This window comes from Monodon monoceros, unplaced genomic scaffold (genome assembly GCF_005190385.1).
Source record: "Monodon monoceros isolate NGI ecotype Baffin Bay Population unplaced genomic scaffold, NGI_Narwhal_1 Super_Scaffold_18, whole genome shotgun sequence".
In the NCBI taxonomy this organism is placed as follows: domain Eukaryota; kingdom Metazoa; phylum Chordata; class Mammalia; order Artiodactyla; family Monodontidae; genus Monodon; species Monodon monoceros.
The window spans coordinates 45,290,015-45,316,107 of record NW_021703774.1 but is presented as its reverse complement, the minus strand read 5'-3'; the positions used below and the strand labels follow the sequence as shown (position 1 = coordinate 45,316,107).

The 26,093-nt window shown below is 39.0% G+C and overlaps 2 protein-coding genes across 2 annotated transcripts in view; both read right to left on the bottom strand.

Moving 5' to 3' along the window:
- The window catches only part of ARPC5 (actin related protein 2/3 complex subunit 5), a 10,038-nt gene extending 5,412 nt beyond the window's left edge, over positions 1-4,626 (bottom strand). The window contains exons 1-2 of the mRNA XM_029230570.1: positions 4,258-4,626; positions 1,829-1,901 (exon numbers count right to left, since the gene is read on the bottom strand). Coding sequence (XP_029086403.1) covers positions 1,829-1,901; positions 4,258-4,400 — 216 coding nt within the window. The 5' untranslated portion in view covers positions 4,401-4,626. The remainder of the gene's footprint in view (positions 1-1,828; positions 1,902-4,257) is intronic.
- A 10,190-nt stretch (positions 4,627-14,816) lies between these two features.
- APOBEC4 (apolipoprotein B mRNA editing enzyme catalytic polypeptide like 4) lies at positions 14,817-20,459 on the bottom strand. Its single transcript, XM_029228480.1, has 2 exons — positions 20,215-20,459; positions 14,817-16,034 (listed from the first exon to the last, which is right to left on the bottom strand). Exon 2 carries the CDS (start codon positions 16,002-16,004, stop codon positions 14,901-14,903), a length of 1,104 nt encoding a protein of 367 aa, XP_029084313.1. The 5' UTR covers positions 16,005-16,034; positions 20,215-20,459; the 3' UTR covers positions 14,817-14,900.
- Positions 20,460-26,093: the final 5,634 nt, after the last annotated feature.

Genomic DNA, 26,093 nt, shown 5'->3' with positions numbered 1-26,093 from the left:
GGCTGCCATGTTGAGAATAAGCCGGGGGCAGTGGGGTTGGAGGAGGGCGGGGAGAGCAGGAGACAAGGCAGACGCAGAAGCAGGGAGACCAGTTTGGAAGTTACTGCAATAAGACAGGCCAGTTTTGGCTAGCATGGTAGCAGTGGAGGTGGTCAGAAGTGGACAGATTCTTGATATATTTGAGGGTAGAGCCGAAAGGATTTGCTTACAGACAGATGTGATAAGTTATCAATTTATTAAATCAATACATTTCACTTCTTGATCTTAAAAAAAAATACAAAACAAAAAAAGAGGAAACTAAATTGCAGTCCAACCATCCTTCAGAAATGTTATTAATAAACAAAAATTTAAGTTTTTAAAACTTATTTTGTTTCATATCTATAGTCACTTGACTATAGATATGATATAGTGATCTTCATTCATAATGATCTTTTTTCTTTGATAAAAGGCTGCTCCAACAGCAAAGTTATTTTTTTACCCTTCAAGCCAAGCACAGGGAACACTTCATTTCCCCTTTCAACGTTTCTCTTTCTATTCAACACAAAGTGATACCTTCAGCATTCCAACTGGTCAGATTTTACAGTATGTTTCTACCACCTGTTGTTATCTTCAGCTTAAAGACTATGCAATTAGCCTATGTAGAAAAATATCCTTGCACCCAGAGCTATAACCTCCCATCCAAAGCTATGATAAAAAACCACCCATATAAAAGCAGAAGGTGGTAAAACTGAAATTTCAATGACATTACTCACTTTTAAAAACCAAGGAAATATTTCCCCTTATAAAAGATTATGTGGCCTAGATAATTATTATGCATTTACCTAAGTTATTACTTACTAGTATTCAACTAAGGAGATTCTTGGGGCTCCTAGGATGTATGAATAGCTGTGGACAGTGGGGTCAATGTTCTGGGCTTCATTTTAAACAATAAATAAGTAAATAGGTTCTTAAGAATTACTGAAAGACTGCTACAGGGAATATAATTATACAACTTTTCTGAAGGGCAATTTGGCAATACCATAGGTACCAAAGCCTTAAAAAAAAGTGCAGTCTAAAATGCAGGCATTCACTTCTAGAAATTTATTCAAAGAATTTACCAAAAATTGTTCATTTCAGTACTGTTTATGACAGAAAAAAAGGTCAATTATCTAAATATATGACAAAAGATTATATATAACTAAACTGCAGCATTATCTATATGCAGCCATTAAAAAAGATATTGCAGAAACAAACTTATTTCCAAGTAAAGACGTTCATGTATGCTGCTATACAGTTGAAAATGGTTATAAAATTCCATTTTCATTAAAAAAAAAAAAAACACTCATAGAAAAACTCTATAAGCATATAGAAACACCAAAAAGTAATCATTATCTATGGGTCAGCGGTGGGATTATGGATGATTACTTTTTTATTCCCCCACATTTCTGAGTTTTCTATAATATTTAACAGAATTAAATATTAGAATTTAATTCTATGAAAATGGTAGAATTAAAAAAAATCTTTAAAAAGCAAGTAGAAACTCTTTATTTTGTGAAAGTTTTATTCTTCAAGGCTTTGCTTAAATTCAACCTGAATTTAAGCAAATTTAAAAACACACAGATCTCTCCAATGTTTGAACTTAGTGTGTCTACCATGCAGGATTATCACAACTCAATGTTAGAGTGCTATTTTTTCATATATAAATTTTCTACCTATCAAACTACATTGTAAGCTCTTCTATGTCAAAGATAGTAAATAGTTAAAATATTTGTTGATTGTGTGACGCTTCAGAGGATTTTGGGAAGAATGCTAAGATATCAGCAGAGAACGCGTGTTGTCTGTGACTCACCTTCACTGCCTGGCTCTTGGTGTTGATAGGGGGGTTTTTCAGAGCTGCCTGTAGGGCAGCTGTCATGTTTCCTGTGATGGAGGTTAAGGGGATAGCAAAACGGGCAGCCTTCAGGAAAGCGCTGTAACTCCCAGGAACCACTGGTTCTTAAGAGTTGACGTTATGCATAGAAAGAAAAATTAGTATGATTGCTATGTTCAATACTGGAAAATTCAACATGTTGGTTTCAAGGATGTCCATCATAGGTAAAATACTGAAAACAAAAGAGAACACTCAATTTTTAAAAAATAAAGCAAAAACTGTTTCATCCTTTGTTCTAATTAGTAACTGAACACCTTGATAACCTTTCATTTTCCAGTTAGACACATATGCAAACATTATCCAGAGTGATATTTTTTAAAATTCTAAAATATACATCAGAATTATTAGGCACCAAAATGAAACAGCCTATCCTCAACCAAAATACATCTTTTTATGTGATTCTGAGTGGAAAAATAAAGACCAAACTTTAACCAGAATTATATTCTATATTAACTGAAATGCTGGTAGAAAGTGCGGGCAGATTACTCTAGCAATCTGAATGATATACCTTAGCAATCTCTCAATATGGATGAAAAGAGGCATTATAGAAGATATAATTCAATGACCCTTAGGTGGCAGCTTAATTTTTCTGTTTTGGATATTTTCTCTCGTATTTCAATAGATATCATTCAAACTGTCTTAGGCCACACCTATTAAATTCAGTCTCACTTTGAAAGCACCAGTGAGTTAGCAAGTATGAGAAAGCGAAGGCCAATTAGACCGTCAGAACATACAGGCATTCCCCTAAAAGGAAAACCACACAGAGTTCACTTGTTCCTCCATCTGTAGTGCCTGAACAGGGCTTGTCTCTTCTTGTAACAAGAGTAGAAGAGACAATATCTTTATATTTTAAGATGAACTGACTAATAAGAAGATTCACTATATGGATACAGCAGTACCATTTAAGAGTCATCACATGTCACCTAAAGTAAGTTAAGTCTCACAAAACATCATTTATGCATCACCAAGAATGTTTTTACACAGAATAATCTTCACCACTTATGTTCTGAAGAAAAAGGTCTGACCAAAAAAACCCATGGTTGGTGGTAGGCTGTTATTTTCAAGGCTTAATGGATTTCTAGAGAAGCATGCCTTTTGCAGACTGGCTCATTTATAAGACCTCAAACACTTAAGTATTTAAATAATGCAAAACAGCAACAGCTGATTGGGAAAGTCATGGAAACCAAAGAAACATCTGTATGTTGATAAATGTCTAATGCTGTATTTTAGGTACTTCTAAGACCAGCTATGGCTGCTACCAAATATTTTCACTCATACATTTCCCCATTTAATTTAATAGGACACTGATGAGGAAAGAGTCTAACAAGGCTTCCTAACCTTATGAATACATCCAAGAATAATTAGAAAGGAGTGAATTCAGTAATTGAGAATCTCTAAAACTACAGCTTTGGTTATTGCAACATTTACATTTTACTAAAAGAGATCTGATGCAAATGCGTCCTCAAAGTAATGAATATTTAAATATGCAGAAACAACAACCAGGAACTGACAGCCACATTTTAACTAAATGGAAACGATTCCAGCATTACAAAATGATTCTGTTTTGTACAAATGATTCGCTTTCTATTTTATTCACTGGGGTTTATTTTAAATATTTCCAGGGATTCTCTACATGCATTCCGTGTTTTCTTTCTATTGCCCTTTGCTTAACAGGTGAAAGGCTCCCAGCTTCCTTCTGGGCAGTTTTGGTGGTTTTGTACTCACTACCTTTCCCCCGGTTAACAAATTCTGTGCAATCTATATTTTGCCAAATCCCTTTCTATGAAAAAAAAAAAAAAAAAGGCCACGGACAGAGGGGTCTCAATTCTGCAAACCACCCCATCTCTCCCAGCATGAAGTAAACTATCCTAACGGGGCCAAAACAAAACTACACCACAATTAAAAGAACATCACTGAAGAAAGATGCCCGTTCCTCCCAATCAGACATGGGTGATAGTGAGACTCCGGTAAATACGGTTCTGGAAGGACAACTTCAGCGCCCCGCAACAGCCCGACTGTCCAGCACCAGCGCCGCGAGGGCGCGGCCTGCACCGCGGGTTCCCGGGAGGCGAGAACTCCGGGAGCAACCTGAGGAATCGGGGGCGTGGACGGCGCGCCAGGAAGGGCAACTTTCCGAGGGCGGGACCCTGGGGTCTCGGGGCGACTCGGTAGAAATGGGAGAGCCCCTGCCCTCTCAGAACCGGGGACCCAAAGAGACGGGGGTGCTAGGGGCAGCTCCGAACCCGGTGCCCGGCCGGGGCCCGCCGCCCTCACGCCCTGCCCGCAGCCGGGGCCCGTAAGAGGGGCTGGGTCGGGTGGGGTGGGGAGGCAGGCGAACAGAAGGATATTGCCGCAGGCAGGAGTCCACCTCGCCCTCGTCGGGCCCGGCCTGCCCGTCGCCCCCGTCTTCCTCGTCCACGAACTTGTTCTCGTCATACTCATCCACGTCCACCTTCCGGAACCGGGCCGACGACACCGTGTTCTTCGACATCCCGATCCAGATCGGTGGCCAAGGCCTCCTCTCGGTGCTGCCTCTACCTTAGCAAGCCCAGCCCAGCTGGAACCCGCAGACTGGCGCCTTCACTTCCCTCTTCCGCTCAGAAGCGTCGCGGGCAGCCGCGGCTCGGGTGGTTCTGGGCCTGCGCGCTGGCCGAGCTCCTTCCTCCTCAGGCTCACGCTCTTCTTGAGCCTCCTACGCCGCCCCTGCTCTCCTCCAAGGGGAGCGTACCAGGGAGGGAGCGCGCTGGACGCAGTGCGCAGGTGCGGCCTCTCTGCAAGAAAGAGGCGGGGCGGGGCGAAGGAGGCGGGGGCGGGAGGGGGCGGGGCAGGAGGGAGGGCGGAAAGCGGTGCGGCGGGCAGAGGTAAGAGGCGATTGGGCCTCCTAGTGCGTCACGTGATCCCTAGGTGGTTTCCATAGAAACGCTTCTCTGCGGTCCAGTCTAGGGGGTCTTAGGTTGGCTGCGATGGGCACTGGGGGCGGGAGGCCTTGGCTTTGCTGCAGCCGCCGCCGTCAAGGACCTGTCATCAGGGTCCTGCGTAAGGCCCGGCTGGCACGGACTTGCCTGTGAGGTGGGATGGACTGGTTGCCGGACCAAGTCCCCTGCAGTTGGCAGGAGTATGAGGCGGAGTGATGCACGCCCAGCCGCCCAGCATCGTTCTAGTTGTCAGAGGCATCGCTTCGGACTGTGTGCTGCCCGTGGCTTCGTCCCCGAGCCGGCAGCCCCTTTCTCGGGGTTGGACCTACGCTGCGCGGCCAGCGGGAGGTCCCCAAGGACGGAGTTGAAAGGTCATATCTTATGTCAGTGCTGTGTAACAGCATAGCGGCTGCACCTGCAGAACTCGAATTAGGTATCGTAACCATTGGGAAGGAGGGGGAGGTGTCTGGGTAGGGGCTGGGGTCCGGTGGTAAGACTGGGGTGAACCTGTGGAATTTGGGGTAGGGACAGTCATTGACATCTTAAAATAGGTGGTTGTTTGGAGCAGGAATGGTAGAAAAGGGTAGGGGCGAGTTACACTCTCTGGCGCTGAGGGGAAACAAAATGTGTAAGGATTAGTTGAAACCAGACCTTTAAGATTTATCTTTATGGTTTAAGATTTATACGATCCCACTAGGCCAGATTTTTATTGTATTTGACATCTCCATTTATGAGAGCAAAGCTCTTATTGAGCAGGTAAAAAGCATTAAAACTGAGGAAATGGTAGTTGGATTGTGTGTGTAACACTGAAATACAAATATCTGCAGAATAAAATTAATTTGGACGTTTGTCAGGTTTAGTTTAATTTCACGTCTAGCAGAAGGCTGGCTGCTGCCCTAAGTACCTCAGTCCTTGGTTTCCTGTGCTGTAATTGAAAAGAGAACTGGGCTTAGAATCAGAAAACCCTGGCTCGTGTCTTGACTCTTCCTTCCACTCATAATCTATTGACTGAGGCACACCACTTAAAATTCTGAACGTCAGGCTCCTCACTGCAAAAGTGGGGCTAATAATGTGTACTTAACAAGATTGTTCTGAGGATTAAATACAAGAAAGTGTTTGAAACTCTAAAATTCTGCATAAATATAAATTGCATATTATCTGTACCATTGATTTTGGCACTAGTCTTATAAATTACTTAATGATATATTGTGTTTTATCTTGCGGCTGGAAGAGGTAGATTCTAGAGGGCAGAGACTGTCTTATATTCCTTTTCTTTTTTTTAAAAATTGAAGTATAGTTGATTTACAATGTTGTGTTAGTTTCTGGTGTACAGCAAAGTGATTCAGTTATACGTGTATATTGTATCTTCCTTTACATCTGACATAAAGCTAACCATGCAGAAGGTACTCAATACATTCAGGTACTCAATTATTCATTGATGAATGAATAAATGTGATAGGCAGTACAGCTTGAGGGTCACACTGAGAATAATGAATCAGAAAGAAGAGGAAGAGAGATCTCAAAGTCAACCTTTGTTGGGCATATATACATACATATGTGTATATATATCTGTATCTATATCAATACGTATATACGTATACATAGATAGATAGGTAGATAGCTAGAGACCCTTCAGGAATGGAATGCATCCTTTTTTCTTGGGAGGAAGAAGCAGTATGGCATTTTTCTTTTCCCAATTAAATTACCCTTCTATGAGAATATCATTTAAGTGACAGAAGTGACATTTATTTAAGTCAACACTCAAGTTACGAGCAAACACACTGCTAAAAACTCCCCCAAGGGCTGTCTTAAGACAGCAAAGGAAAATTTTCTACCTGTTGGTAATATTTATTTTAAAAAGTTGTATACCAAAGTATCAGATCATTACTATGGTGAATGGCATTATATAACTTAGAATAAAGATTTGTTTTAATATTTTTTCTCAGTTTCAATCTTTTGCTAACTCTAGTAAGAGCTAAACAATATACTTGTTTAAATGCTAAAGATGATTGTACTTTTTGTTCTTCTAAATCAAGATTTTCTTTGAAGAGAAAATTGAACATTAGAAGCACATTTGAGAACAAATGGAAACAAGGATTCAAGAGCTAATACATCCCTTCTCTTACATTTCTGTTCTTTTGTATTAGGGCTTATTTAGGAAATTTCTTTATTCTCTTTTTTTAGAACTAGGAAAGAGCACCAGAGTAGAAATCAACTTAAGGGAATAGTGAGTGGAATTTTAAAAATCAAATTGTTCAAGTGTATAATTGTTTTGATTGCTCAGAATTTTGCTCTGTATGTTGAATGTGTTAAATATAATTAATTACTTCTTAGCCACGTAAAGCATATTACATTTGAGATGTAATCATGTTAAAAATGTCCTTTTCCAATGCAGTATTTTTTATTGTCTCACAGTGGTAAGTACCTAGTGCCCAGTGGGTACTCAACACCTTTCCATCCAATGAATTAACCTGACAAGTTAATTTTGGAATCATATTTAGAGATAGAGCTTTTTTTAATGGATACATTAATTATCTCCCTACCCTCATTAGCTAATAGTTAACTCTATATAAAGCTTTAGGGAAATTTCTGTGTGTGTGTGTGTGTGTGTGTGTGTGTGTGAAGAAAGCAGTCCTTAATAATCTTTTAATTAGAAAATATACATTCTTCTACTTTCTTGCAAATTCCAAATTTTTATGTTGATCATGGCACTTAACTCATTTTAAGTAGTATTATTTTTCCTATTTTAATTTTTCAAATGAGTGCTTATCCCTGAAATAAAGGATCCATATGGTTTTAAGACATTTTATTTATTGTGCAAGTAACCTGGTTTGGTTACTAAAGTAATGCAGAATCTGAATTTTCTCAAGGTTAATGCTGCAATGGTAATATGTACCTCTTTCTGATTTTCTGTGATGATGCAAAGAGTGAAGGATCTTTTTAGTTAGAAAGGATTTTTTTTTTTTTTTTTTTGCGGTACGCGGGCCTCTCTCTGTTGTGGCCTCTCCCGTTGCGGAGCACAGGCTCCGGATGCGCAGGCTCAGCGGCCATGGCTCACGGGCCTAGCCGCTCCGCGGAATGTGGGATCTTCCGAGACCGGGGCATGAACCCGTGTTCCCTGAATCGGCAGGCGGACTCTCAACCACTGCGCCACCAGGGAAGCCCTAGAAAGGATTTTAATGAAACTATCCTGTAATAGATCTCTCTTTTCAGATATTTTAAACCAAGTACTTTACCTACTATATGCTCTTTTCCCCAAATTTGTCAATATTCATTAATTAACAAACCAAAACATTGAATCCTGTGCACTATTGTTTTTATTATTTGAAGTGGAAGTGAACTCAATGTTAATCAAACATGTCAAAAGTATTATAAATATAAAATAAACAATTTTCAGTTCTGGTAATGATAATTTAATACCACTGTTCTCTAGCAACATAATTATTACAATATAAAAATGCATGTTATCCATAGACTATGCTATGGTTTAATGCTTGTACTTAATATCCAAATGAACTGGTTCAGTGTTGAAACACTAACCTTCAAATCTTTGGGTTTTTCTTTGTGATTAATTTTAGCTTTACATAACTTCATGATTACACACTGAGGTAGAGCAGATAGGGTGAACTATTTTATGATAGGACCTTTATTCTTCAAGGATTAAAAAATAATTTTAAATCTGTACTTTTATCTCAGGAAAAAAGTTTAGAGCTCAATCAAAGAATAAACCTTGTTTTTTAAACATCCTTGTGAATGGGAATCTTTCTATTTAAAATTTTTTTTACCTGTTTATGATAATATAAAGGAAAGCTATGGGTTTAAAAGTTTACTTATTCTATATTCTTTCCCATTCCTGGGATCTCTTATTAATGCTAACTGTTGTCTTAAAGCTACATTTATTGTCACAATATAAATCATAGTATTTGAAGTAATGTTAATTTACATCTTTTCCAATATTTATATAACATTTATTTTTTTCTTATCTTGTTGCATTAGCTAGATGCTCAAAAACAGTGTTGAAAAATTGGATAGTAGGCTTCTTTTCTTTGTTTCTATTTTAATGGAAATGTCTTTGTTATTTTACCAGTTTTTATTTCCTATTTCTTTGTGATTTTTAGGAATGCTGAAATTATCAAATGTTTTTTTGGGGAATCTAATGCTAAAATCTTATAGATTTGGATCTTTTAATTTGTGAATGTGATGAATTATATTTTTTCTGCATTAAATCATTCCTACATTTCTTGAATAAACTCTATTTGACTATTTTAATTACTTCTTAGATCTGGTTAGTTTATATTTTGTTTACACGATTTCAGAATCTATATGTATAAGATTGGTCCACAGTTTCATTTCTTTGTGCTGTCTTTATCCAGTTTTGATATTAGGATTAGTCTAGCTTTGTAAGATGAATTGAGAAGATTTCATCATTTTTTCTATGCTCTGGAATAGTTTGAATAATAGAAAATTACCATGCTGTTTTTTCTTTGAAAGTTGTAGAATGTGCTTACAAAATTATCTGGGCTTGCTCAGATTTTTAGAGGTAGATCTTTGATCATCTTTATATTCTGTGGTTATTGACTTGTTTGGTTTTTTTTCTCCTTCTGAGTCAATTTTAGAACTCATATTTTTCTTAGTAAATCATGCATTTCATCTAGATTGCCAATTTATTGGCAAGAAGTTCCACAAAATATTTCGTACAATTATTTTAATATCTTCCATGACCACAGACATATTGCTTTTCTCATTGCTACTATTAACTATTTAAGCAAAATATTAAAATCAACATATTTTTCTTCTTCCCCCCAACCTGATTATCACAAGTTCTAGTAACATATCTTTACTTCCTATAGAAAGTAGCTATCTCAGACTTATAGGGTTGATAAAATTTGAAAGATCCTACATTTTCTATCCCTTTCTACTGTCTATCCTTATTCTGTTAATATTTTATGAATAATAACAACCACTTAATGAGTGTTTACTGTGTTCTAGACACTTGGTAAATAAGCTCTTTACTTATTTTATTTAATCTAGGGCCTAGGAATTAGTGTTCCCATATTATGGATGAGGAAACTAAGGCTCAGGGAGGTTGTGTAACTCAGCCAATGATGCTCAACTAGCAAGTGGCAGATTCGTATGGGAATTATGTCTACTTTCAGTAAGTCTGTTAATTCCCAATTCTACTACTTACCTTTTGCTAAAAATAAGGGTATAGCTAAGTACTGAGAGTCTAAATAAACGCACACAATAGCTTGAAATAAACTATAACTTGTGAGCTTTAAAAAACTTATAATGATTTTTAAAAAATATATTTGGTTTTCAGATATTCCTGTGAGCCTTCCACACCTTATCTCAGTATTTTGAGACTAGACATAGAGCTTGTTACCTAATATTTAGTCCGCCACAAAAGATGACCTTTGTGTGTGTGTGTGTGTGTGTATGGAGAGATCAGTAGGTGTCAATTAGTAATTCCACTTAATTTTTTAAAAACTGTGGCAAAATACACATAACATACAATTTACTATCTTAACCATTTTAAAGTATACAGTTAAGTAGTATTAAGTACATTCCATTGTTGTACAACCATCACCACCATCCATCTCCAGACCTCTTTTTGTCTTGCAATACTGAGACTCTGTATCCATTAAACAATAATTCTTCATTCCACCCTTGCCCCAGCCCCTGGCAACCACCATTTTACTTTCTGAGATGATAAATTTGATGACTCTAGGTACCCTATGTGAGTGGAATCATACAGCATTTGTCTTTTTGTGACTGGCTTATTTCACTTAGCTTGATGTCCTCAAGATTCATCTACGTTGTAGCATGTGTCAGAATTTCCTTCCTTTTTAAGGCTGAATAATATTACATTGTATGAATATGCCACACTTTACCCATTCATCCACCAGTGGACAGTTGGGTTACTTCCACCTTTTGACTAATGTGAATATTGCTGCTTTGAATATGTGTGTACATATATTTTTCTGAGACCCAGTTTTCAATTCTTTTGGGTTTATACCCAGAAGTGGAATTGCTGGATCATTTTTTTGTTTTTGTTTTTTAAGGAACCAGTTCTACTTAATTATTTAAATAGGGTAATAAAGCAATGTTCCCAAGCCTAAGGCCTCTGATTTGGTATATCCCTGAGAGTCAAGGACATCCAAGGTAAGGCAATCTCAGGACTTATGTTTGTTTTGAGGTCCTGGGTAACAAGGAATGGGAATGGGGAAAGTACCAAAACTCTGGGGTCTAGAACCTACTTAAGTTCTCCACCCCAGCCCACTCAGCCTACCTAGCTGCCAGAGTCTAGAGGATGCCCATTGGTACACTAGTTTGAGCAGGATCACAGAAAAGCCACAGGACTGGTACTAAATAGATATTGATTTTTCCAGCCTTTATAGTGAGTCCACATTATTATTATCTTGAGAGGCATTAAAGCATTGTGATTAAGAACATGGGTTCTGGAGCTAGACCTCCTAGGTTTGACTCTCAGATCAGCCTTTACTATTTGAGCAATTACTTAAGCTTTCCTTATTTGTAAAATAGGTACTATAATAATAACTACTTCATAGAATTATTGGGAGGATTAAATGAGTTAATAATTTAAGTACTTAGAAAAATGCCTGACCTATAGCTCTCACTAAATGTTAAGTAGTAATAATGTTATTTTTAATTAGTATAGGTTACCATTTGGCTTTCCTTAAAACCCTTGGAAACGAGATAAATAACATTCCATTGTGGGAGTTAAACTTTTCGGATTGCATGCACTATGAATCAAGAAAAGATATCTAATATCATTTTAAAGAGATAAGATTTGCTCCCAGGCTACCAGGATTAGATTGTAGCTTGATGAAATATTAACATCTATAGAAAATCAATACTAGTCATGATAGGAAATGGTTATAGAGGTTTATGTTTTTTCTCACAGCCTTGGCCCACCTAAACACTGTCCAGGGGGCAGGTGCCCTTGTGCATATCTCATCGTTTCATTCCAAGTGGCAGATGTCTGTCCCTGGTAAACAGAGTCTGACAGCAGTAAACATTAGAATCACATTATGAACTCCTCTAATCCACAGAGCAAGCTTCTTATTATAGTTTGGCTTTTCATGTAGCTTATCTACATGGAGAGACTGTATAGGCTGGACAACTTGAACATCTGGTTTCATATCCAGTTGTAAGTCTCACTGGAAATCAATTAGCTTTCTGCTTTTATATGTAAATCTTGGGAGTTTTGTTAATCTGGTCTGCCCGTGATTTATAAATCCATTTTCTCTATAATGACTAAGTATGTGGTGGAGCCTACAACGGTGAGACCCAAACCCTGCACCATGTTTGATTCACCAAGGAAATGTTCGCCTCCCCCAGACTCTCATCAGTTTCTTGGGACCTACTCCCCTGCCTTTTTTAGATCAGCACACCACTAGCTCCTTTAATTTATTGGCTTGTATTTTCCTTATTGGAATTACCATATGTGTGGTGGTAGTTATAATTCTTTGCTATCACCATTGCCAGTTTGCTGAGGAAAGGTGGAGCATTCCAACTTCTACTCTTCCCTAAATCCCTGGGCCAGCTTGACACAAACAAGAATCCGTTGCATGGTGAGCAGAAAGACCTGATCCTTGCGCCATAAGAGCTCACTCCATGGAACTATTGCTTTGATATGTGCCATCTTAGAGCAAAAAGAGCTCAAGGGAACCTTAAAGATGAGCTAGCTCATATCTCTTGTTTTACAGATGAGGAAATAGAGACTACTTGCCTAGGGTCATATATCTTTATGCTCTTTTAACAGTCTCTTGTCTAAAGCTTGACTTTATTGGCCTGGACTCATGATCTATCAGTAACATTCTTCTTCCTAGCCCCAGTCTTATCTAACCAGTACAAAAATTTAACTGTCAAAAGCACTTTTCTTTCCTATTGTTTTGGCAACATTTCTCCCTTTGTTATACACCGCTGGTATCCAGGCTTACATTTGAAATACAAATTCGTCATAGATTTCACACTATGTTTCTAACTGGATCCTTTGTATCCTGAATGATACTGTGGTCTTTTTGACCACTTTGGAGACACATCTCATATTAACTAATTGGATGTACTTTTTGTTTTTGTTTTTGAGGAGCCCACAAGGCAAGAAGTTTCAGAGCTGGCTCCCCAGGCCCCTCCGACTTGCTGACGCTATTAGCTGAGTCACCCACCTGGATCTGTCTACTTTTACAATGATCAGAGATCCTGATTTTGTCATCTTAGGGTCTTTCTTTAAAAAAACTCTACATCCCAAGTTGTAGACACATGATTTCATGATCCAATAATAAACTTCAACAGTACCTCTTTAAATAATAATTACTGTATACCCACAATATAATTATATTCTAATAAATCTATAAAAAAATTCAGGTTAACAATAGAAACTCCTTTTAAAATTTTATTCGTGTTTATTTTAATCACAATAGAAATTTCTATTGTAAACATTTTTCTTTTCTTTTTTTTTTTTTTGCGGTACGCGGGACTCTCACTGTTGCGGCCTCTCCCGTTGCAGAGCACAGGCTCCGGATGCGCAGGCTCAGCGGCCATGGCTCACGGGCCCAGCCGCTCCGCGGCATGTGGGATCTTCCCGGACCGGGGCACGAACCCGTGTCCCCTGCATCAGCAGGCGGACTCTCAACCACTGCGCCACCAGGGAAGCGCAACATTTTCCTTTTCTCCCCCTGCCCCCACTTCTTCCTCTCCCTCCTCCGCCCCCTGCTCCTTCTGCATGGAGTATTATGCACTTTAAGTTTTTTCTTCTAATGGCAAAACAATCTTATTAGCTTAGCATTCATTTTTACACATATTAAGAAAATATTTAGTAGCAAGTTACAGATGAATACACATTTTTCTTGTAATGCATTCTTACATATTTCTAAGAGGGGAGTGAGGCAGCAAACAGTTAAACGTAAGCAAGGTGCTTTAATGTACATGCTCAAAGGGTTAGTCAAGGAGCACTTCTTAGAAGTGTGTTTTGAACAAGATGTTAAGAGACAGTATAGATGTGCACTGGTAAAAAAGAAAGGTGTCAAAATAAAAGGGAAGTAAAACAAATTATGCATTGGGAAGCTATATCAGAAAAGGGGGGAATGGATCCTAACAAAAAAAGATGTTCATTGCAGTATGATTAAGCAGGCACTTGGCTGGAATGGAAAAGGAATGTTGGGGAGTGGCGATTGGTAAAGTTATTGAGATGTAGATTCACAGTCTTGCTACCCACGTTTTGCCTGGCTACTGTGCCAGACCCTAAGGGAAAACCAAAGAGGAGAGAGAGACAGTGCTTGATCTACAGGAACCTACACTCCTGCTGATAAGACAGAGCAACAGGAAGGTAGAGGAGGAACCTTAAAAGCCAGTAAGAGTGGCTTGGATTTTATGTGGTGTGTGATGGAAGGCGTTTTGGAGACTTTCATGTATTATCCTGCCTCTATTATCTGCTCAAGGAGGAAAGATCAAACTGAGCAGGTGGCTGGTTTCAAAAATCAATTTTGACAGCTATATCTAATCAATTAGCAAAAAGAGCTTTTCTCCACACAAACTATTTTGAACCATTTTAGAAAAAAAAAAAAAAGCTGCCTAAAATCTGTCCACGGTTAACAATTAATGGAAAATCACTGATTTGCCTTTGCAGGCAGCACTTAATGTCAGTAACTCAGGCTGTTTTCCAGTTTTGCAGTAAATTTTTATACCAAAACCAATTTAGGAAGCCATTTAGTCCATGGGCTTCTTTAGTCGAAAGGTGATGTGGGTAGTGTAGAGTAATGACATTTTCTTATCCACATCAGAATATTAGCAAGTTACTAATGGCTCCATTTTGATACTGTCACTTTTAAAATACAGGAGAGAGATCAAGTTGCTTACGGAAACATTGTGGATTATGTTAAAAACAGTGTTGCTTTATAATAGTTGAGATAATAAATAATTCAGGTTTTGCTTTTAGTGTATCAGTTTATCTCCATCTTGGATCAGACCTAAGAGAGAAAGTTCCCAGATTTCTGTTGCCTAGCTAATCAAGTCCTCTGGTAGTAGTTTGGTCTCTTGTTGTAGGAATGCCAATTTTAATTTTTCCCTTTCTTCTTCTTCTTTTTATCTGCCTCTTTGCTACTAGCAAACTGTTCGGTGATTTCTACTCTCTCCACTGGCATTACAACGGGAGGCATTCTGAGATCATTGGTTTCCTGGAATGATATTTGAGGCATATTTAAGTGCTTTACAATATTCCTGGGTTTATGTAGGTTTTGTCCTACATGGATTGGTGGTAGGTTTCTGAAAGGCACCAGTACAAAAATGACAGGAACCCTGGGGTCTAGGGTCAGATTGGGTTGCAGTTGTCCACTTGTCACTTGAAAAGACTGTCTGGGAAAGACATTGTTGAAGTGGTAGCCCTCTAAAGCTGCCTGAGCTCTTATGTTCTGATTCTCTTTTGCCTGGGGAAGAATATTGGTGAAATAGGGTTTCACCCCTGTTATGGCATTGATTTCATATGCATTGTGCCTGTCTGCCAGTGCTCTCCCGTTTAAAATGGGCTGGAAAACAGTCGCTCCAGACATACCACTCACAAAGTTGTTGAGGAGAGAATGCCAAATCCCACCACTTATTGGGCTCAAAGTGACCTGCGGCCATAAACTGGCCAGGCTCCGGAGAGCTTCACGGTTCCACGCCGAGGCAGGAAATTCAGCCTCAGTATGATAGAGCTGAGAAAAGTAAATACTAAGAGTGACGTCTGGATACATTACCAGGAAATTGTACATTTTGCTGATGCAGCAATGGTTAGCTTCATTGCAAGGGGAGTTGCTGGAATACAGAATGATATGCCTAATGCCGTCGTTATTGTGTATGGTGGAGTCAAAGTAACCATTCATCTCAAATAACATTGATTCCGGATGGGTATCATTCCCAGTGCAACTGCTAGCATGGCCCTTTTGCACCAGGCTTCCAGAAGAAGTTTTTAGTTCATAGAATGTGAGGTGTTTTGTTTGAGGATATGTTGGTCCATAAGGGAATCCAAAAATCTGACAAAATTCTGTGTAGGGAACTCTTGCTTCTTCACCTGTCCGAATATGGTAAGGACAATTAGAGCAATCGAGAGAGAATCTCAGCCAGTAATAAGGTTTTACTATTGTTCCACGATTGGCTAGGTATTCCTCATATAAGGGCTCCATTACTCGTTTTATTGTCTTCTAGCTGCAACCCTAAACAAGGAAGAGAAATTATATATAAAACCAATGCAGGGAAAATGAAAGACAATGCATGAATCTGTTGAGCCATACTTTTCTTTAAAGGAATTAGCCTAGCAACTATGGTAGCATCTTTTTTTTTTTTTTTTTTGCGGTACGTGGGCCTCTCACTGTTGTGGCCTCTCCTGTTGCGGAGCACAGGCTCCGGATGCGCAGGCTCAGCGGCCATGGCTCACGGGCCCAGCCGCTCCGCGGCATGTGGGATCTTCCTGGACCGGGGCACGAACCCGTGTCCCCTGCATCAGCAGGCGGACTCTCAACCACTGCGCCACCAGGGAAGCCCTATGGTAGCATCTTTGATTCTAAAAGATAGTGATTTATAGCCATAGATTAGAAAGTTCTGGATTCTAATCCTGAGGATTAGACAGATCCTGGGTAGGAGACAAAAAAGAAAGGCACAATACACTTTTACCTATTCCATAGATTCTGAGGCAGTAGAGCAAATGGGTTAACAGTGCAAGTTCTAGAAACAGATTGTCTTGTTTCAAATCTAGGCTCTGCTGCTTACCAGCTTTGTGACTTTTGGCAAGTTATAGAATGTCTGGGAGCCACAGCTTCCTTCTCTGTAAAATGAGGATAAGAATAGAACCTATCTCACAAGATTATGTTGAGGATTGAATGATGGAATAAATATAAAATGCTTTATTATGTGCCTGACACATATTGAGGACTCGATACCTATTAGCTCTCAGTAGTAACAGTATAAATCCCCCAGGTTATCATGATTCTGGTTTATGACAGTACAGAGAAATAAACAGGGGTTTTGCATTTTGTTCATAATATTCTTCCTTTGATTCTTTTCTGAATATGAAAGTATCTAATATATTGTGTGGAGATTTTGAGTGTGCTTGCATTTAAAATCAGCTATTTCTTCAAATCACTGGCAATAAGTTGGAGGTGGTTTTCTTTTGGGGAATAGAATCTTAGGGTCTATTTTGCTTAATGGTAAAGACTTCTTGGAGAAGTGCCACTTGAGTATTCTTTGGGTTGTGGACCCTCATTCATTGACATTTGAGAGTTTTATTTCCAGTGGGTGGGTCTTATTAGAGCATTTTGGAAACTTTACTATTCTGGAAAGTAAAGATGATTCTTCAGGATATTCCAAATAAATAGCTTCTTGGACATTAAGCCCCCAAAGTTAAGATTTTAAGTAATGATTTTTCCTTTACAAAAATATCCCTTCAGTATCATTGTTCCTAAGCAGCAGCCAAGGGCATTATAATATAGTTTTAGAAACATTTTAAAGTAACTTTTTATTTTACAAGTATTATGTGTTTCTTTTGTAGAATATTTTTAAAAATGCTGGTACATAAAAAAAACCCTCATACCACTTTGTATCAGTTTACATTCCCATCACTGTTAACAGGTCTATTCCCCCCAGTCTTTTTGCTGTGTATGTTTTCAATGCACAGCATAATTAAACCATGTTTTATACTTTGTTTTTTCACTTTGTATTATGTCATGAGGGTTTTCTTCAAAAAACACAATGTTCATGGCTATTTTATCACAAAACGATAACAGGTTCTTTCCTCTTATCATTATTATAAATAATACTTTGATGAACATTTCTGTAAATAAATCGTTCATGTCTCCAATTCTTTAATGTAGAGTACTAAGGGTTGTATTATTAGGCCAAGCTGTGTCAGATTGCTTCCTAGGATGATGTACCAATTTTGTCACTGTCTCCCAGTGTTGTTTATTACGCCCTTTGTCAATTTGAGAAGTGAGCATCCGTATCTCTTTATGGTTATACTTTGTACCTTTTCAATTCCTGGTGAAAAGGTACAAAGTATACCTTTTTACATGCTTATTGGTCTGTAGTATTTATTCTTCTGTGAAAGATATATGATCCCTTACCATTTTTTTTTGTTTGTTTGAGGTTTTTCTGATTGATTTGCAATAACTCCTTATGTATCAAGAACATTAGCTGTCATATTTGTTGCAAATATCTTACCTGGTTTATAGAGCCTTTTAATTATGCTGATGGTATTTTTTTTGTTGTGTTTTTTGTTTTTTGCGGTACGCGGGCCTCTCACTGCTGGAGCCTCTCCCGTTGTGGAGCACAGGCTCCGGACGCGCAGGCTCAGCGGCCATGGCTCACGGGCCCAGCCGCTCCGCGGCATGTGGGATCCTCCCAGACCGAAGCACGAACCCGCGTCCCCTGCATCGGCAGGCGGACTCTGAACCACTGCGCCACCAGGGAAGCCCAATTATGCTGATGGTATTTTTAATTGAGCCAAATTTTACATTTTATGTGGTCTAATTACCATTATGATTTATTTTTTACTACTGTATTTAGAAGAGACTTCCCATCAAAGAGTTTAAGTATTCCCTGTTATTTTCTTCTAGTGTGTATTGTTTGTACATTAAACTCTTTGTCCAGGCAGCAAAATGAATAAAGCAGAGAATTTTAAAGGGATAAACTGACCATTGCAACAAAATTAATTTCTCACTTTTCGAAATCTAATTTATCGCTTCAAAAGTATTTATTACAGCCTCTCATATGGAAGCTCTTTGATCAACTTCTGTCTTCCTCAACCCAGATCACCTCAGTATTTGTATTTGATACAGCCTGATCTCCAGGCTGAAACCTGCAGCGTTCCTTTGCTAATCCTGTCCTGGGAAGAAAATATTTTAGGAGCTTCAGTCCAGCTGTGGATGGGATATAACTTTACCCATGTCACCATTATCCTAATGGCTGATATCTCTTCAGTAACTCTGGGCACCGCATACCCATCAAATTCCAGATTTCATGTAATCTCTGACATGTCAACTTAGTCCATAGAATTGGGTGTTTACCGCAGTTGGCTCCTTAGTGCTGTATTTTCCCTCCCTGAGGCTTCTTACACCTTGCATAGATTTTCCATGGGATCCTGGACTCTTTTCCTTCTTAACCCTTGGCAGCGGGCTGATCACCTAGAACCTGACAGCATCTCCTGCTTGATCCTGAGTGTTGTTTTCTCCTTGGATCTGCTCCTCTCTCAGCCTTACTCATGAAACTGGATCTCTCCGAATATCAAAGCTTGCTGAAACCAAGACCAAAGTCTCACTTTCTTTTGAATATTGTGCCCTGAATGTGGTCTGCCATTGGGCGGCATACCTGATATCCAGGTTACAACTTAAATTACAATGTCAACTCACCCATAGGAAATTTACAGATTGATTTGGTTAAAATGTTATGGAAGCGGTACCAAGAGGCCCTTTTCTGCCTTTACTGTTTTTTTGGAGTGGGGTGTGCAGAGATAACTATATGTAATAGTCCCAGAATTATCCTTCTGGGAAGGAGAAGTCTTCGTGTTTTCAAGATAAAGGCAGTATGGAAAGTCCTGATTGCTTTTCTAAGCACGCCTTCCTTTGCCTCCCTCTCCTATAGCTATTTTGGCCATGAATGATGCATCATTACTGTCTTAAAGGAGATCTTGAGGACTAGTGGCTTTTATATGTAATGATGGGAGTTCTGGAGTTTCCTTCTTGTTGATGGCTTTTTAGGGTCAACCAACGGCGGTTCCGTATTGGCAGGTCTTCACTTTTTCAGCAGATTTTAATCACCCTCATCTGAAGGGGAAGCAGGAAAGAATTCCTGCCTCCTTTGAACACTTACAGAATTTGTAGTTTATATCATCAATTTGCCATTTACGACAGACTGTCTTGTCTTGTTAACTTTTGGTATCTGACCTTTCGTCCTCTCCTAATCAGGCTGAGACATGTCCTGTTTAGCCCAGGGACTACCTCAGGAACCTTGATTGGTTCACAGGCTGGGTTGGCTTCCCCACCATCCTGTGTCCCTACCACCTAGTCCTTTTCCTTCTGCTTTGTCTGTGCTTGGGAAATGCATGTTGCCCTCAGTCAAGCAGATCTACTGGCAGTAGGAAGTAGAGAGCTGCAGAGCCCAGCTCCCGGCATCTACTCCCTGTGAGTGGCCCCCTGGGCTACGGCTGTGAGAGGACAGCCTTCCTTAGTTTAAACACAAATGATCCATACATGAGGACAATCTGCTTTCTTTTCACTCAACTAGGATTAGTGAGTACTGGTAAAGCACGGTTTGCACTGGAGTAATTGGAAAATGGAGTTTACCCTTCCCAATCTGTGCGCAATCTGTTAGCAACTAAAAACAAATGTTAGCAGTTATAATTACCATCATTTTGTCTCCAGGCTTGGATCACATTCCAGGTGTTCTAGGAGTTGGTCCATTCCCTTTTTTTCCCCGTTTAAGTCCCATACCCTGTTTCAAGTAGATTCAGCGGGCAATTGTGTTGTAAAATTCACCTCCTGTATCGGTTCAGGACTCTTTCCCAGTTTGTGTCTGTCAGTTCCTTTGAACTTGGCTGTCCTGAGTTAGAAAGACCTTGCTGAGGTGTGGCTGCCTCTAAGAACGCTGTTGAATTGGTGCCATGGTAACGTTTGCAAAGTAGCTACTGCTAGGATACGGCTCTGACACTTATTACTTTATTTGCATTTCAAACCACCTGTTCCAGAGATGAAAATATACATGAATGCATATTCCATTCTGGATAAAAGTGTAATATCTTACTGTTTAAGTGAACGTGTTGGGGTTTTTCTCCCTCTGGCTGCGAGAATCAAGTCCTGAGCTCAGCACCTTTGTTCTGATCTATAGTAGGTGCCAAGCTTGGGGTGTGGACAAGATTTGTTGGTCCTGTTACCTGTGGAGGTGCCAGGGCCCCTCCTTGGGAGGCTCACCCTTCTGTGAGAGGGAGGCCCCTGCAAAAGGAGCAGAGACTAGACTTCCCCAAAGGGAGGCACTTTCTACTAATAGCCCCACAGTCCCTGAAGCCAGGGCAGGGCGGCGGGGGTGGGGGTGGGGAGCTCTTTATTTTGTCCAAACCTGGGTTACTACGTGCTAACAATTTCCCTCATCTTGCACATTCCCTGGGAGACTCTTGCTATTATGTGTGTGGTTCCCTCCAGTTTAAGACGAGCTTTGCCCCTGTATCAGCTGTGACCCTTCCTCTGTGGCTGATGGAAGAGCCACTCATCCTTCTGCATGCTTTCCCCCTGCCCCCTTCGTCTCCACACCGTCTCCTGGGGCACTCGCCGTGTTGATAATCATGATTCATTGTGCTCACCCTCATTATTCTCACTCTCCTCTTCCTCAGCCCACTTGAAGGAGTGCGTGGTGATCACTAGTATGTGTTTCCATTAGTTACCACCCGAAGCTCTTAAGCATATATACTACTCTAAAAACAATCCATCAGGGATGATGGAAGCACCTAGAAGGCTTCTTGCAGCAGCGTCACCACTCAGTTTTGTTTCTCATAGTCAAACTTCCAGTCTCCACAATAGCAACAGCCCTTTCCCTTCTCCTCTCGGAGGCTCCTTCTAGCGTCAATATTTTAGGTTGATCTTTGTGCCTTTTACGGGTCTCAAGTGTATTCATTACCTCCTCAGCTAATAGCTAATTTTCAGTGACATTTTCCTTCTTTGGTGCTTGCTCACTCTTGCATCCCATTCCTTCCCCACCACTGGCCACTGGTCATGCCTTTCTGTCCCTACTTCTTGCCTCCGTTTTCGCCTGCTAACTCAGTGAACTGGTAAATATAAAACCAAAAGTTGATCCTCAAATTTCACCTTTTATTTGACCTTAACAAATGATATTCCACTTAAAAATATTACCTTAATAATGAGCCTCTATCCACTAGTATATTTACCAATTGCATTTTAAGGTAATTTTAGAGATAGGCAATCCCAAGTAGCCAGCCAGTTTTTAAAACAGCTCTATTGAGATGTAACTGACAAATAAAATTGTATATATTTACCGTGTATAATTTGATCTTTTGATGTATTTGTATGTTGTGAAATGATCATAACAATAAAGCTAATTAACATTTTAATCACCTCATATGTGTAAGAGATCATGCAGTATTTGTCTTTCTGTATTTGGTTCATTTCACTTAACAGAATGCCCTCCAGGTTCATCCATGTTGTTGCAAATGGCAGGATTTCCTTTTGAAAGGCTGAATAATGTTCCATTGTATGTATATACCACATTCTTTAACCATTGGTCTGTCAATGGACATTTAGGTTGTTTCTGTATCATCACTGCTTGTGAATAATTCTGCAATGAGTAAGGGAGTGCAGATATCTCTTTGAGATCCTGATTCCAATTCTTTTGGATAAATACCCAGAAGTGGGATTGCTGGATGATATGGCAGTTCTATTTTTAATTTTTTGAGGAACCACTATACTGTTTTCCATAATGGCTGTACCAAATTACATTCCCGCCAGCAATGCGCAATGATTCTCTTTTCCCCATCTTCGCCAACACTTGTTATCTTTTGTCATTTTGATAATAGCCATCCTAACAGGTGCGAGGTGATATCTCATTGTGGTTTTGATTTGCATCTCCATGATGATTAATAATGTTTGAGCACCTTTTCATATACCTGTTGGTCATTTGTATGTCTTGTGAGAAATGTCTGTTCAGGTCCTTTGCCCTTTTTTAAGTCAGATTGTTTTGTTTTTGCTGTTGAGTTGTATGAGTTCCTTATACATTTTGGACATTAACCCCGTATTGAGTATGTTGTTTGCAAATATTGCTTGCCATTCTGTAGGATGCCATTTTACCCTAAGTTTCTTTTGTTGTGCAGCAGCTTTTTAGTTTGATGCAGTCCCACTTGTCTATTTTTACTTTTGATGCCTGCACTTTTGGTGTCATATTCAAAAAAATCATCACCAAGATCAATGTCAAGAAGCTTTACCCCTATTTTTTCTTCTAGTAGTTTTACAGTTTAAGCTTTTACATGTAAGTCTTTAATCCAATTTCCTTCTTTTGCATGAGCCACCATTTTTTAAGCTACTGTTTTTTTTTTTTTTTTTACATCTGTTAGTTTTGAAAACTCTAAAGGAGACTGACTTTGCAAATCTTCCTTTAGGTTGCACAGAATGACTTTTGAAGCTGAATTTAATCACAGAGAAACAAAAGACCTTGATCATGGGCTTCCTGCTCACAATTATTATTGCTGAGTTGACATTTACAGGAAGGGAGAAGGGTTGAAGAAACATCTAGAGTCCCAAACAGACTTCTTTCTTCTGTCTTCCTTTGTTAACTTGCCATGTTTCATCTTTAGTCAGATGAGTTATGATATATATTATCTATATAAAAGTAATATGAAATTATAATGAAGAAGCTTATAAAGGCCAAATTCTTCTACACTGATATATGTTTCTAAAAGACCTTTACTTAGTTTAGTTGTAAACTAAAATTTGTTTCTAATCTATGTTCTGGCATCCCAATTTGGGATATATCCAAGATGGTCTGTGTGTTGCTAGTTGCTTCATATAAGGTGACTTTCACTTTGGGTGGAAAAAAGTAAAATAATTTCTATGTTATTGCTAAAATATTTCACTTTTACTTGAACGTACTGTGCCCAATTAATTATATAATTCATTGCTTTCATTGCAGTTTGGTTGACACTGAATAATGATGTCCACATTCATGTAGCAGTAACAAACTACTTCAAAAAAGAAACTGAAGAAAAAAAGCAAGCATGAAATAAAGAAGAGCAGAGAGTTCAGTAGGCTTCATGAAGTTCACTACAGAATTAGGTGGGAAAGATAAGTGTTAGGGTTGAGAGGAAAGGGAGATAAATAGCAGAGGATGCATCTTCTAGCTTGGGGTCATAAGAAGAATGGCCACAGGGTGGCAGCACAGTCTTAAGAGCGGGAAACTTTCTGTTGGACCACCCTTAGTTTGCTAAAACCAGTGTGTGTGTGTGTGTGTGTGTGTGTGTGTGTGTGTGTGTCTCCCAACAGTTTATTTTATCCCTTTATTTTTTTTTAACTTTTTATTTTATATTGGAGTATGGTTGATTAACAATGTTGTGTTAGTTTCAGGTGTACAGCAAAGTGATTCAATTATACATATACAAGTATCTATTCTTTTTCAAATTCTTTCCCCATTTAGGTTGTTACACAATATTGAGCAGAGTTCCCTGTGCTATACAGTAGGTCCTTGTAAAACCACTTTTTTTCCTCAGAATTCCTCCATGTTGGTTTTCCCCATTATCCTAGGGAAACACCAACAGATGTTCAGAATCAAAGGTCACTCCTAAAACTTAAGCTGAGGAAAAATGCAGCATAAGGCACTATCTTTACTCCCAGATTCTGTATAGATGCTCTAAAAAAGGTTTCTAACTATCTGTGAGGAAGGACCAACTTAAGTTACCAAATCATCATACACTAATGATTTTGTAAAATTTCGATGAAAATGATTGTATTAAAAATGAACAAAAAGACATTGAAATCATAAGCTTATTTATTTATTTATATTTGTGGTACGCGGGCCTCTCAGTGTTGTGGCCTCCCTCGTTGCGGAGCACAGGCTCCGGATGTGCAGGCTCAGCGGCCATGGCTCACGGGCCTAGCTGCTCCGCGGCACGTGGGATCCTCCCAGACCGGGGCACGAACCCGGTCCCCTGCATCGGCAGGCGGACTCCCAACCACTGCGCCACCAGGGAAGCCCATAAGCTTATTTTTTAAATAAGTAGTTCAACAGATATAATCAGATGAACATAAAAATTTTTAAATTACATTTTAATAAATATAAACAGAACTTGTCTATTTTTGCTATTTTTGCCTGAGCTTTTGATGTCATATCCAAGAAATCATTGCCAAGACCAATGTCATGAAGCTTTCCCTCTATGTTTCCTTCTAGAAATTTTATAGTTTCAGGTCTTTAATCTATTTTGAGGGTTTCATATGTGTGTGTATGTATGGTTTAAGATAGGGTCCAGTTTCATTCTTTTGCATGTGGATATCCAGTTTTCCTAACACCGTTTGTTGAAAAGACTATCTCTTCCCCATTGTGTAATCTTGGCGCCCTTGTCAAAGATCATTTGACTGTATGTGTGTGGTTTGCTTCTGGGCTTTCTATTCTGTCTCAGTGACCTATATGTCTGTCTTTATGTAAATATAAACAGAACAAACATAACACAGAATAAAAAGAGAAAAGAGTTACCAAAACTATTTACATTGTTTATTGAAAGTATATGTATAGATGATTAGTACAGAGATTACTATTACTATATTCTACAATTATATTAAACAAAACATTTATGAAGGATATAGTAAATCTCTATATTCAATGTCCTGTATATGTACATTTTATGGACATCATGTATATCCATTTAAAAATTTTTATTGTGATCAACTTGCTTCTTGCTCGCTACTTTATCCAGTCCAGGTTCAATTGATGATAACACTATTTGCAGCATATAATGTATATCCAGACTGTTTCTATGTTTGTTTTAATAGCATCATAATAGAGAAAGCCAGTTTCAAGAGGTATGCTGATAGGAATAGAGGAAGAGATTTTAAAGCAATTTCACCGGCTGAAGATATTCATTTTTAATGTTTTTTAAAAACAAAGAAAGTGATGTAGTATTTTCAAAACTCATTGTCGATGCTGCATCAGTGGCCAGTTCCAACAATTTATCCTGTAAAGTTATATTAAATTTAAATTATGTTTCAATGAATGAGTTTATGGTTCCATGAATTTCCTATGCATGGATCTTCTTTTGATGGAGTATAAAAATTTTAAACATTCTATCAATTCTGTCAGGTGTTTGGTAATCATTTTGTGCAGATGTGCAATATCAAAATCATTACCTGCTGCATGGGTAATTGTTGTTAAACTATGAAACATGACATAACAATCTGTGAAAACTGTTCTTCCATGCTTCTAACGTTTATTTTGACTTTTCAGTCATCTGCTACTGGAAAACATGTTACATTTCTTCCTTGTTTGGAAATATTAAGATTATTAACATAAAGATTTCAGAAAAATAGGCGAGTCTCGCTGTCTAATACATATCTTTAAAAAGTTGAGCCCAGGGCTTCCCTGGTGGCGCAGTGGTTGAGAGTCCGCCTGCCGACGCAGGGGACACGGGTTCGTGCCCCGGTCCGGGAGGATCCCACATGCCGCGGAGCAGCTGGGCCTGTGAGCCATGGCCGCTGAGCCTGCGCGTCCGGAGCCTGTGCTCCGCAACGGGAGGGGCC

What these genes read in the sequence shown, in the direction of transcription:
- APOBEC4 (XM_029228480.1), bottom strand. Translation starts at nt 16,004, where the DNA reads ATGGAGCCCTTATATGAGGAATACCTAGCCAATCGTGGAACAATAGTA.